The sequence below is a fragment of the Oncorhynchus nerka genome, linkage group LG18, assembly GCF_034236695.1.
Source record: "Oncorhynchus nerka isolate Pitt River linkage group LG18, Oner_Uvic_2.0, whole genome shotgun sequence".
Lineage (NCBI taxonomy): Eukaryota > Metazoa > Chordata > Actinopteri > Salmoniformes > Salmonidae > Oncorhynchus > Oncorhynchus nerka.
Window position 1 is genome coordinate 35,592,225 of NC_088413.1, and position 13,996 is coordinate 35,606,220.

Consider the following 13,996-nt stretch of genomic DNA (forward strand, 5'->3'; position numbering starts at 1 on the left):
GTCAGCTCAGGGATTCGATCTTGCAACCTTTCGGTTACTAATCCAACACTCTAACCACTAGGCTACCTGCCGCTCTGGTGTGTCAGAGGCTCCACAGGAGAGGCCGACAGTGCAGAGGGGTTAGCACAGTGGTGTTCAGACTTTTTCAGCGGAGCACAGTGGTAACCCAATTTCCCCCACGAATTTGTTGCGACCCCACCGCACCCCAACCCAAATGACACGTCCTTAAATTAGCTAAATTTAGATTTTTACGTCAACAAATAACCTTCAATTCATTGCATTTTCATCTCTTATCAAAGTGAAAATAAACTAATAAGTACATTTACTCAATAACATTGTATCTTTCAAATTATCTTTCTAAAAAACACATCTATATTGTCCCATACAATAATCTGTACTCTTAATTATTGTATATATATTTGCATTACATTTTGGTGAAACCCCTGCAGTTCCCACGTGACCCCAACTTTGAATACCACTGGTTTAGTGCTGTACTGCTGGGTAAATGTGCGTGGGTAATATATTGTTTCCTTAGAATTTGACCCCTTGACCAGATAATGCAAATCTGGTCATCATGGGCCTTGGGCCTGAGTAAGTGTAACATATGGTAGAACCATACATACACCACTCACTCACTCACTCACACACACACACACTGAGGAAATGTATTCCACATTTCCACTTCCCCTCAAAGCAATGGCAGTCAGTCAGAAAACAAATGCATTAATTCCTTTGAAGAGAGCGACCCATCAGTGTGACTAAAGCATTCACAGAGCATTCACCCTGTTCCGAAGACCCCTTTTTTCACGCTGAAGTGGGATAATAGCCAAATGGCACCGGAGCTCACTAATGTGGCTGCATAATAAACAGATGAGTCAGGCCCGTGGTGTTGGCCTATTCATTGGTGCGTTTTCTCTGTATGGATTTACAGCCAAACAACATGTGAGCGTCCTCTAGAGAATTTGTGACTGCCCAATACCCCACTTAGACGGAAGCTATGTGTTGGGCAAAATCTCACATTTCAATTATTGTATAAAGTTTGCCTTTAAAAAAACTAATTACATATGGAGAGCATCATTAAAATAATGCTGGTTGGAGATAGAAATGAATAACCCCTCTTTCAGCACGGCTATCTAGAATGCAATGACTAGAAAGTTATGCTAGAGGGAGCTGATTTAATAACCAAGTGTGTTCCTTTATTCCAACTAGACCCTTATCCCCTACCCCTTAGGAATTCCTGTGGACATGGAAGGCTTGGATAAATATCAGCAATATGGTAAATAGCTTTACCTTAACCTCTGATAGGTTGGTTGGAGTTTTGCTTAGCCAATCCTTTCAGATCTACAGGAGTGTCTACTGTAGGATAAGGGGTCCATTTGGAATTGAACATTGTACAGCTGGTAGATTTGTACATAGGGGTGTTAAGGACATGTTTGGGGTTAAAGGTTAGAGTTAGGTTAATGGGGCTGAGGGTAAAAGTTATGGTCACAGTTGACTGTTTTCCCTTACCTTTTGCCCTTTGTCTTTTTCTTTCTTTCTTCTCCCTCTTTCTTTTTTTGTGTGTGTAATGGATATTGTGACACATTTTTTGTTGTTGTAAATAAATGTTGATTTGATTTGGTTAGGCATATGATTAAGTCTGACCGACGTCAGGCACCATACAAAATCAAGCACCATTCCAATTAATCAAGCGTTTCTGCCGTTGGAGAAAAGCTATTTTTGAATTCAGTTTGACTATCGCTTTACACTTACAAATGAGAAGTGCAGTATGTTAGAGCCATATAAATGGGTAATTATGCTAATAGTTCAATTTGTGTGAGATCTGGTGGTGGTCATGAAGAGTATCTCTAGGCAGTTGCGTAGATCCTCGTTCGTTGTTTCACATTGGCACGGACATTAGAGTCAAAAGAGAACGTTCTCATGGATAACAAGGGGAGACTTGTAAGGGCTTTGTCCTGGGGTGATATGATAATGTGGGGGGAATCACCTAACTCGCCTCTGGCTTTGTCTATGAGCTCACGCTATGACGTTTAGGTTTTGTTTGTGTGTGTGTGTGACTGTGTGGATTCCACACCCCGTGGCTAAGCTGGCCCCTCTGAGCTCGGCTAATGTATTTCTCTCACTCCCAACTCTCAAACACTCGTTAACGCATCGCCCAATGATGTAAATGCTGATGTTGACGCCAAGCGGCGGGTGGACATTCTGGTGTCGTCTCTCCGCTGACATCACTGCCTCTCCCAGGGGAGCATGGGATGACGATAGACGCAAGAGTATAGCGTTTGTGTGTGTGTGTCCATCCGTCCGTCAGCAAAACAAAACAACATCTTCCTGCGTAGTACCCCCTCTCCTCCCCTCACCCCTCATCACCACCACCACCAGCAACAAATGCCCTCCTCACTTTCTTATCTTTTAATGTAGAGCTCCCCTGGTATGCCACCACACTCACTCACCCCCTCCCTTCCTTCCCTCTCCCCAGGACTGGCTCTCGCCTCTCTCCGTGGCCCTCTCCCCTCCCTCATGCCCAGCACCTCTGCCCCTTTCAGAAACCAGCAGTGCATTCCAGCAACCAGAAGCACCCAGCAGCAGCCATTCCACCCAGTAGCTCTACAGTACCAACACTGCCCTCTGCGCTGGTTATGTAAAGCCTGGCCGCTATAAATAGTGCTCGGCCAGGATCTTTTTGTCTTTACCTGCTCTTCGCTCTTAGCCCAACAGTTTTATTTCTGGAGTGAAGCTGTGGAAAGCTAGTGCCATGCCGAGCGGCCGTAACCATAGTTACTTTTGTTAGCCGACCAAGGCTTAGCTTTCTCTCAGTCTTGTTGCCTCAGAACAGCTGCAAGTTATTTGTTTGAATTCAGTGTTCTCTCTTGCTATCTATTTCTCTATCTAGCTATCTCTCTTTCTCTCTCGATTGTGCATCGAAAAGGTGATTGAATCACCATTTGTGCTATCAGATATCCTTTATTTAGAGCCTGAACTGTCATCATAACCCATTCTCCCTGTTGCATATTGTCAATGTATCAAATAAGCAAGCCTGCTTCAAATGTTACAGTTAATATATGCTTGTAGAATATCTCACAAATGGCAGTCGAAGGCAGTCACCAATATGAAGAATTTTGGTCCCTATTGATTTTGAATAGTACAGATTGTTTTTAAGTGGGGTATAGATTTTGTGTAGCCGTTGGAGGTAGTTGTTGCGTCTTGCAGAGAAAATCATACAGCTTTCCTAAGCTTGGTTTCAACTGTATTATCATCACCCTACTGTACATCTGATTTTCACTGTTCAAGGCCCTCTGTCACTCACATCACAACGACAGCGTAGCACTTCAGGTTCTATTTCACCCTAAGTAACTTCCAACCAAGCTAAGTATTGCCCCGACCCTCAACATCGACCACAGAGGGTATGATTTCACTCTTATAATTTCACTCTGCGTTCCATTACGCCGCTTTAACTTCCAAGCATCTGAGTAGTTAGGTAACGTCAGGTAGCTGGCATGGGACCAGCAAGTTTGCCTGTCAGAGTGCTACTCGAGCGGGGATCCTGTGGTGAGAGGAGTGCAGGGTAGGGTAGGGGCCCGGATGAGTGCGGGGTGTTTGGGGAGGAGGAGGGCTGGGTGAACTGCTGGAGCTGGAGCCACCATCTGCAGTCACTGATTGGAGAAAGAAGTGCAGGCTTTAATCCCATCGCTGCCGGAGAGGAAAATAGAGGGGAGAAGAGAGGCAAGGGGCGGCCGGGCAGGGGCAGAGGTGGGCGAGTGGTGGGGTGTATTTTAAGAACACAAGGGAAACCTGCCACACTGACCAACAGACAGGGGCCTAGTTACCCGGGCTTCCCTAACCCATCACTCCCACAGAGAAAGAGCTGCTCCTTCAAAAGAAAAGCCATGCTTCCGCTCCTCTCTCTCTCTCTCCCTCCCTCTTTCTCTATGCGCTCTCCGTCGCCCGGTGTTTTGAATGTTGGTATATGTAACTGCGTGGCCCAACAAGAGAGAGATAGAGAGAAAAAACTTGGCAGCCGAGGCGAGCATCTTGTATTTATAGCGAGTCGTGCTTCCGGCAGAGGTTTCTCCGTTGTTAGCACTCCCAATCCATTTTTTCAGTTCTCTTCAGAAGCCCTATTGTACGTCCATCCAGGTTTAGACGGAGATGTTCTCTCATCCGTTGCCTAAGGGGGTATTTCATATTTTTAATGTGGGGGACTTTCTTGTCAGAAATGGGTTGCGTATAGGATTTCTCCTTCTCTTTTTGTGGTATTGCCTCCTGTTGTATCTAGGTGTATATAAATGCAGATGTATCGGTGAATAAAGAGCCTATCTTGCTCTTGAGCTCAAGCCTAGATACGGGATATAAATTATTATGTCTGTGTTCCCTATAGAGGACTACTTTTGACCAAGCCCTATGGACCCTGGTCAAAAGTAGGGGACTAAATACGGAATAGGGTGCTGTTTTAGGACGCAGTCCTGCATTATACAGTATGATATAATTTCATTACCATATGGATGGTTTCAGAAGGATTCTCTATGCTCTGCATACGGTAATTGTATCTAAACTATATATCCCACGGGGAGCTTCCAATGACCACAGATGTTCTACTTTGATGAGAGTTAATTGGCACCTTCAATTGGCCAAAGAGAGAGCGTATCCTTAACCCTTATCCTATATCCTTATATAGGTATTTTAGGCCTTTCAGCATGCTCTGCAATTTCCCTCAAGCATCCTGCTTTGCGTCCTCTTTCAGCAATGGTATAAGCCCAATGTTTACTGCAGGTCATCCAGGATATGTCTCAACTGGCACCCTATTCCCTACATAGTGCAATACTTTTGACAAGGGCTTCTGGTTAAACATGTTTCACTGTAAAGGAAATAGGGTACCATTTGATAAACAGCCCAGTTTTTTCATAAAAATCACACCCAGTTTAATAAAAAGATAGCCTGGTCCGAAATCTGTTTGTGCTGCCTCGCCAACTTGACAATGACGATAGGAGTTGACCAGGCTAGGACAGTTTTCGAAGGTCATTATTCAATATGTAGGTCATTATTGTCCTGGTAAAGGAAGTGTGTTTCAACATCTGTAACTCTATTAATAGTGATGTAGAAGTAATTATGTTGTACTTCTACTTAATTAAAGCTGGATTCATTTAGTGTGTGACAAATGGCACCCTTTTCCCAACATAGTGCAATACTATTGACCATGTGCCATATAGGAAATAGGGTGCCATTTGGGACAAACCTTAGTCAAAGTGTGCCTCATGAGCCTGGGAAGATATCCTTTCATTCCAGCCATTTTTCATATTTTAGCACTAGCAAACACTTTGAACATCATTCTTTGATGTCAACACCCATGCTAAGATCTAGAACGAACATCCAATACTAAAACTAGCCTACAAAATTCCATAAGAGAAATGAGACTTCTTTTACACAGAATACAATAACACCTGTGTCTCATTAAACTTTTACAGGCACTAAATTGGGCTCCGTGCAATAATCTCGGTAAGTGCTGACATTACGCAAATCCATTAGGCTTCTAGGCCCTGTGGTATTTCGCCGGGGAGCGGAGAGGTTAGCGCGCACTCTGCAGTTATCTTAACAGCGTTCTAAACTCCGTGGCTCTAAATGGCACCCTATTCACTATCTAGTGCACTAGCTTCGACCCAGAGCCCGGTCAAAAGTAGTGCTATATATGGTGCTATTTGGGACGGATACCCCTGTGTGATCAGATCTGTTTTAATAGACTTCAAGAGGTTTACTTGAAGACATATCCGAGAGATGAAACATTTCAAGGCCCTAGAATTAGAGCAGCTAGAGGCACGTCACTAAGGTGAAAACGATTTGTTCCAGAGAATGTCAAACCCCTCGCTGGCTGGCGCGACCAGTAGCGCATTAGGATATTATCATAACTTAAAAAGTGGACGGGTAGTGCTCCTCTCTCCGTATGCAGTTATGGCAAGGATTTTGAAGATCCATTCTTGCTCTCCAAATCGGTGTCATTTGTGAGCTAGGAGAACACAACAGAGATAGCAAATCATGTGAAATACAGTTCAAATAAGTTCTACGTAGCGCGTTTAGGTAGGCTATACCATTACCAATTGTCATCATATTGCAGTAAGTAGCCTCGACTATCGTTTTCAATACACTTGTGCAATAATATAGATTACATGTTAAATTAATTAAGCAGGGAATATGATGCAATTAAGCCTCCATTGCGTTTATATGGTGACAGTGTTAAAATCAGCACTGGCGCTGTCCGTGTTCCTAAAATCACCCCTATCAGCGCAACGGAGTGTGGCTATACATGGTGTGGGTCCTTTCAGGACCATGGACAGCACAACGACTGATTTCCGCTGCTGAAAGTGTACATTGAGTGTACAAAACATTAAGAACGCCTGCTCTTTCCATGACATAGACTAACCAGGTGAAACTCAATATTAGGAATGTTTTGTACACTCAGTGTTTATCGAGTTTTTGATATCATGGAAAGAAAACTCATGCACATAACAGCTTGTCCACTCGATTTAAACAACTTTCCCCATAGGGACATGTGCTACATCGCCTCTATGGACCCAGCATCAGATAGTGAAAATAAAACGCCTTTTTTATTGTTTGAAATGTCAACGTCTGTGTGAACAGGTTGGTTCAACCAGTGAACACTTCGGGGTATGATCGATTTCCCCCGCATACCTGAAAGGCCAACCCTTTAGATAGCCTAGTGTTTTGTAGTTTAGGCTCGCAGCACAGTGACGACGCCACCACAGCGGTCACGCTTGCTATTAGACAACGATGGAAGTGAATGAGTGAAAACAGTTCAGTGCTGAGCAGCAGCAGCGTGTAGGAAGCAATTACCAGCAAGGACTTTTCCTGAGTTTCATTTATAAAAGAAAACAGCATCCAGGCCTACCTTTCTGTCGCCCACATGTGCTCAGTGGGGCCACGACATTAGAACTGACCGAGTTTGAAGTAGCAGCAGCTACACTATATATACAAAGGAATGTGGACACCCCTTCAAATTAGTGGATTCGGCTATTTCAGCCACACCCATTGCTGACAGTTGTATACAATTGAGCACAGAGCCATGCAATCTCCATAGACAAACATTGGCAGTAGAATGGCCTTATTGAAGACCTCAGTGACTTTCAACGTGGCACCGTCATAGGATGCCACCTTCCCAACAAGTCAGTTCGTCAAATGTCTGCCCTGCTAGAGCTGCCCCGGTCAACTGTAAGTGCTGTTATTGTGAAGTGGAAACATCTAAGATCAACAACGGCTCACCCGCGCAGTGGTAGACTGCACAAGCTCACAGAATGGGACCGCAGAGTGCTGAAGAGCATAGCGCGTAAAAATCGTCTCTCCTCGGTTGAAACACTCACTACCCAGTTCCAAACTTCCTCTGGAAGCAATGTCAGCCCTATTACTGTTAGTCGTGAGTTTCATTAAATGGGTTTCCATGGACGAGCAGCTGCACACAAGCTTAAGATCACTATGCTCAACGCCAAGCGTCAGCGGGAGTGGTGTAAAGCTTGCCGCCATTGGACTCTGGAGCAGTGGCAATGCGTTCTCTGGAATGATGAATCACGCTTCACCATCTGGCAGTCCGAGTGAAGGGAATTCCTAACGCTACAGCATACAATGACATTCTAGATCAGGGTTGGGCAACTCCAGTCCTCAGGGGCATGATTGGTGTCACACTTTTTCTCCATCCCTAGCAAACACAGCTGATTAATCAAATTCCTTTCTAAACTGAAGATCATGATTATTTGATTATTGGAGTCAGGTGTGTTAGAATGACACCAATCATTCCCCCGAGGACTGGAATTGCCCATCCCTGTTCTTGATGATTCTGTGCTTCCAACTTGTGGCAACAGTTTGGTAAAAGCCCTTTCCTGTATCAGCATGACAATGCCCCCATGCACAAAGTGAGGTCCATACAGAAATGGTTTGTCAAGATCGGTGTGGAAGAACTTGATTGGCCTGCACAGAGACCAGACCTCAACTCCGCACAGAGCCCTGACCTCAACCCCATCAAGCACCTTTGGGATGAATTGGAACGCCGACTACAAGCTAGGCCTAATCTCCCAATATCTGTGCCCGACCTCACCAATGCTCTTATGGCTGAATGGAAGCAAGTCCCCGCAGCAATATTCCAACATCTAGTGGAAAGCCTGTAGCAAAGGGGGTACCAAATCCATATTAATGCCCATGATTTTGGAATGAGATGTCCGACGAGCAGGTGTCCACATACCTTTGGTCATGAAGTGTACAACAAAAATATCAAATGTTTCGAGGATTAGGCCTATTTGCCCCTCTGTTATCAGGTAATCCAATGCCTCTCTTTTGAGTTTAAGGTCTGTCATCTTTTGATGTGAGCAAGTGCATAGCTTAGTTTAGCCTACAGGTTGCATCCCAAAGAGTACCCTATTCCCAATGGGCCCCAGTCAAAAGCAGTGCACTACAAAGGAAACTGCCTACAACTGTTACTTTTTAAAAATGTTTTTCAAGCCTGTGGTCAAACTTTCATAAGCAGTTAAATATTGATGTGTGCAGTAACTTCAGCTGCCACAATGGAAAGTTCTAATTGGGGGGAGGGATTGCTTCTTCCTTGTCGACATCACAGTTAACTTGATTTGGAAAATCTATCTTCTATGAATCATACAGACAATTGAAATTGATTCGTCTGGCTTAGTAGCCTATACACAACGTGTTATGCCCTAAAGCCTTCCTAAACTTCATCTGTTTAATTGACGAGAAATTAAGTTGTTTGGTGTCTTGGTGTGTTGGTTGGTGGCAGAAGGCATTAGACATCACACGGCATAGAATGACTGTCTACAAACTACCATGTATATTAGTCGACCGAGTTAAACGTAAGAACACTTGCCATGCCACTGTCATGATATCTTGTTATCATGATTTGACAAATCAAGCGTTTATTATCACACATAACATTAAACATTCCCGATGGTATATCAATGGCAGTCTCTCTCGCAGACCAAGAGACTTGTTGCAACGTCAGAATCGTAACTCTCATTTTTTTGGGGAAGCCCGTCACATCCTCTGTCCATGTATGGGCATGAAGTTTACACGCAGCAGGGAATCCTCTCACTGGAGCCGATGAATGGGGGGAGGGCTCTAGCGACCCGCCAGAGTGTATATAAGGAGAGGCGAGGGAAGCCACTGGTGTGAAACATAGCCACAGCAACAGATAGCCGAAAAGCTACAAAGCGATACAGCACGCAGTCATCTGGACAAAAAGGACATTTCGAATTATTTATTGACACCTTTTTCCTCAAACGACTACCTGCACATTTTCGGAGATAATCGACGACCCCGTGCACCAGAGGGAAAAGGACGCATAATTTGCATCTGCTTTGTTTTATTTTTTTGTCTACCTGCACTTACCTGGATTGACAGACTTGAAATCAATCTCGCAATCATGCTGAACAACATGGATTTGAACTCTAAAGATTCCTTCTACCCACAGTTTGAGAATTGTAACGGTTCTTCCCTGGGGGTGGAAAATAGCGCTCGGAAAGATACCCAGGAGATGTTTTCGGACGCAGAGAGAGGAGCACCTGCCCAGTATACCCCTGGTAAATTCGCAGTAGCCTCTTGCTGCATTGCATAATATGATAAATCAATATGCATGCATTGACAGTTTAAATAAGATTGTTTGTGGTTGCACATTGTGATTTATTAAAAACATCCCATTTATTTAATTTGGCCCATTTGCAGCGTACATGTTATGCATTTATGCTTATTGATTACCCAACGACTTTACTTTATGTGCAATTATCAGAATACAATCAACCTTTGTAATGACAAACTTTCCCTCTTTCTTTTTCAGAGGGAGCACCTGTAACCCTGAAAACTGAGGCCTCCAACTCAGATTTCGCCTTTAATCCCTGTGAGGGGCCCAAAGGCACCTCCTCCTCCCTCGCCTACTCAGGCAGATTCTATGTCGAGGCGACTCAGGGGGGCCCGTGCAGCACTGAGACATTGCTCAACATGATCACAGAAATTGTCGGTATTTCTACGTTACCGATCTCCGAAGTTCAACTGAGCACCATGGACAGCAGCAGCTTCGGCGACGCGGGCGTCCAGAGGCAATCCTCCACCTGCAGCGCCACCCCGCCCCTGTACTCGCCGGGGCAGACATGCCCCAGATACCCCGACGGTCAGTCCGGCGGCCAAGCTCAAGATTCAACCTCTCCCCACGTGAGCTTCGGCTCCCCCGCTCAAGTCCGAAACCAGAACAGCACCACCGAGCCACAGTCAGAAGCTGCGTCTTTTCCAGTGGTGGTCAAGAATGAATTCGATAGCAGCTGTTACGAATGGGGCACGTTCAATAAATCGGACGCCTATTTGGAAACCAGCTTCCAAACATCAGAAACGTTCCCGATGTCCAGTGACTTCCCGTCTGACCAACAAGTGGATGTAAAGGAACTTTTGGACTCATTTTCACCCATGTGTCCTAACCCAGAGATGGAGTTCAAAGTTGAAGGTGGAATCAAGCAGGAGCAGTGCTATTCTGACACCTGCTCTCAGAGTTTCTGCAGTTCTCTTTACCCCAACTACCCAGTGCCAGTCATGGACCACTCAACCAACAACCTCCTCAAGCCAGCTATGTTTCCCAACATTGAACTTCCGCCATTATCTAATCAGTGCGATTCGTCTTGCCAGCTTACCTCACCAGCTTTACCCAGTACTATAGACTCAATTCTTTACTCCTCCTTGTTGCCAGACTCCTTTGCCCAAAGTTACACGCCGCGCGTGCAAAAGGCACCGCGTGTCAGGAAAAGCCCCGCCGCCTCTACCGGGCCTGCCAAAGAGAAACCCTTCACCTGCCCCATGGAGAACTGCGACCGGCGCTTCTCCCGCTCAGATGAACTCAACAGGCACATCCGCATCCACACGGGACACAAACCCTTTCAGTGCCGCATCTGTCTGCGCAGTTTCAGCCGTAGCGACCACCTCACCACCCACACCCGGACTCACACGGGAGAGAAGCCGTTCTCCTGCGACGTATGCGGCAAAAGGTTCGCTCGGAGCGACGAGAGGAAACGGCACGGTCGCGTGCACCTGAAACAGAAAGAAAAGATGGAGCTGAAGCCACAAGTGATCAGTGCGTGGCCATTTACTCTTCCCGAGGGAATTTGAAGAGACCCCATTACGCACACGAGTAGCTCTGTCCACACAACATTACAATCTTTCCGTCGAAGATAAAACGCTTAACAGTTCATTGCTGATTACAGGTCGACGTATCAACGTTTGCGGTGTGACATATAGGTCGAGTGAAATTGGTTTGACTGTGAAAGTCTCTATAGGGAGTCTAAGAATAAGGATGTTTTGCGAGTTAGATTTGCATAGTGCTATATCGGGGAGCGAATTGTGAAAAGGGTCTGCTCTTTCGACCCTAGTTTACTTGCTGCTGCTGACTCTATGCAAGACATGCATGACTTGATTGTAAAACCTTCCCGAGTTGACAGCTCAACAGACACGTATTGTGTTTCTCTGTTACAATCAACCAATTTGATCATTTCAAACCAAACACCAAGGCATCATAACAAATGTCTTCACCAGTTCAGTACCCTTTCGTCTGGACAGCTCCAACGTCAAACCTCGACGAAGAAATATACCATTAAGACAACGAACTGCATCGAAATTGCTGGGCTATATTGCACTTATATACCTAATTTGAGATATCCTCTATCCACTAGAAAGTCGTATATTTTTTTGCTTTCGAGGCTTTTATAACACTAACACTGCAACCAGTCAGATAGTGGTTCTTCAAATGCATGTTTATGTTCATGTGGTATTATTAAATATAGCCAACAAATAACTTAGTCCTCCACTTACCGAATGGAAGTGAAAGAGACTTCGTTTTATGACATGAATGTAACACATTGTTCTTGGCTTTAGTCACAAAGCAGTCCATTTGTGCCAAGGTTTTGAGAATGTATTTTGCTTTGCTGTTAGTATTCTATTGATTGGGCTTTGTGTTGTATTTAAAGAAAACTGGTTGAATTATTAAATCGTGGAAGTTATACCATAAATGGAAAATAAATATATTTGTATGACTGTACTTTGTATTTTTATAGCTGTGTATATACATATTTCAAAAGACCACTGTTTAACCTTGAATTGTTAAAGTGTAAAAGGCTTTTTTAAACAAACTCACAATGTTTTACGTGTACTTTTGGAGGGCTGGTAGCAAACAGTGTTTTAGAGAGATTGTCATTTGATATCAAATATATTTCTAAGACAAGTAAAAGATGACCTAACTGTTCGTATAATAGTGACTCGAAATCTCATTTGATTCCACTGCTAATCAGTTCGTGATGAGGACTATAGTGTTAAACTAGTAAGTCATTATACATGGCTCTGGTACAGTACGATGTACTGTATTGCACTGTCAAGCCAGAATTGACTAGCAGCACAACACTAAAACATTGCTGTTGAGTAATCAGGTAGCACACATTGCTGCGAGTTTATGTACAGTCGCTCTGGATAAGAGCGTCTGCTAAATGACTTAAATGTAAATGTACTTTTCAGATGAGATGATTTAAGACTTGACAAGGCATTGCTGATGAGGAAGCTAATCACTTTAGCAACAAAAAAAAACAATGGTTATGGCTTGGCGAGAATGTCACCAATCAGTCAGGGTACTGTAAAAAAAAAAAAACTTTTAACTCGCCTTAAGTTATATTAACTGCTTGGGTATATAATGAATTTTGTATATATACACAGTTTATATGAAAATACTTTCGATAAATTGAATATTGATGTTGTTATTTTTATGACAAATGTTTATGAATAAAAATGTGTGGTTTTCTGGAAACATTGCAAGAGTCATTTGTCCATGCATAGAAATTCCTCAGTCCTTCCTCCCTATGCTGACAACTTCCTTTATGTAAGTGGCACACTCATATGGATGACTATTGTGGCTGTTCCTAAAAATACACGTTCTTAACGGGGCCTCCTAGCACCAGCAGATAGTGGAATCCTAACATTTGACATCACAGTTCTATGTAATGTTGACTCACAAGGCTTTGGACTCCCAACTCATTAAAGTGAATACCCAATTACTCATTGTTGTGATTCTGTTCCATCTGACAGGAAAAAGATCACAGGTTTATAGCTACCAAACGATGAGATACTCACATTAGGTGAGGGATGACACCATTATAATTTATTTGGCATAACCTCGGCTGCAGATATTTCAGTCTAAAACAGACCTTCATCAGAAAGGGACCTTAACAATACTTCCTATTTCCATGGAGGTCTATGGCCTGTTGTATGTTGTTAGCCTCAAATGGACCCATAGAAATACTGCATGTCTCCATGGTTAGCCTCTCCTCTGTCTAACCTGTCATTCATTCCCACAATGCTGATAGATAAGAGATCAATGATGTTTGTTTCTCTCTAGTTGGCTCTTTGTGACCCAGTAGCACTGCAATCGTCCCATTTCACCTTCTTCTTTTCATAGTGGCTGTGTCGAGAGAATGTTACCTATTGACAGTTGTTGCTCTGACTCGCTCATCATTCATATCCTTTCATATCACTTATCAAAATGAATATGCACAAAGGATATGCAATTTCCAGGAGATTCAATGGTAATTTGACTTTGGTGTGGTGCTGCTCCTTTACCGGTGTGCAGTAGGTCTACTAAATGCAACTGAGTCCATTTGAATACATGTGTCAGAGGTTTAAAAAAAAGAAAGAAAAAAGGCAAGAGACTAGCATATTTCAATGTCTAATGTTATTTCTATGCAAATGACAGATTGCACTCTCATCGGGCTGTTGTACTCTTGAGCTGGCAATCAGTTATCTCATTGGTCACTCATGAGTTAGATCAGATTTGGTAAGATTGTTCCGAACAGAAACAAGCATTTTCTATGTATCGTTATTGCCCGTATATTATGCTCATAATTATGCTATACTTGAGGTTTTAACAACCAATATATTTGCATACAATACTTTATACTGTATCACAGGCACATCATAT

General features: G+C 43.6%; 1 protein-coding gene across 1 annotated transcript; it reads left to right on the forward strand.

Annotated features, from left to right (window-relative positions):
* The first annotated feature begins 8,537 nt into the window (after positions 1 to 8,537).
* LOC115146570 (E3 SUMO-protein ligase EGR2-like) lies at positions 8,538 to 12,811 on the forward strand. Its single transcript, XM_029688655.2, has 2 exons — positions 8,538 to 9,581; positions 9,836 to 12,811. Exons 1-2 carry the CDS (start codon positions 9,425 to 9,427, stop codon positions 11,146 to 11,148), a joined length of 1,470 nt encoding a protein of 489 aa, XP_029544515.1. The 5' UTR covers positions 8,538 to 9,424; the 3' UTR covers positions 11,149 to 12,811.
* Positions 12,812 to 13,996: the final 1,185 nt, after the last annotated feature.

Bases quoted from the DNA above. Each gene is read 5' to 3' on its own strand.
- LOC115146570 (XM_029688655.2), top strand. From the start codon at position 9,425: ATGCTGAACAACATGGATTTGAACTCTAAAGATTCCTTCTACCCACAG. The intron at 9,582-9,835 runs GTAAATTCGCAG...TTTCTTTTTCAG, and splicing joins ACCTGCCCAGTATACCCCTG to AGGGAGCACCTGTAACCCTG.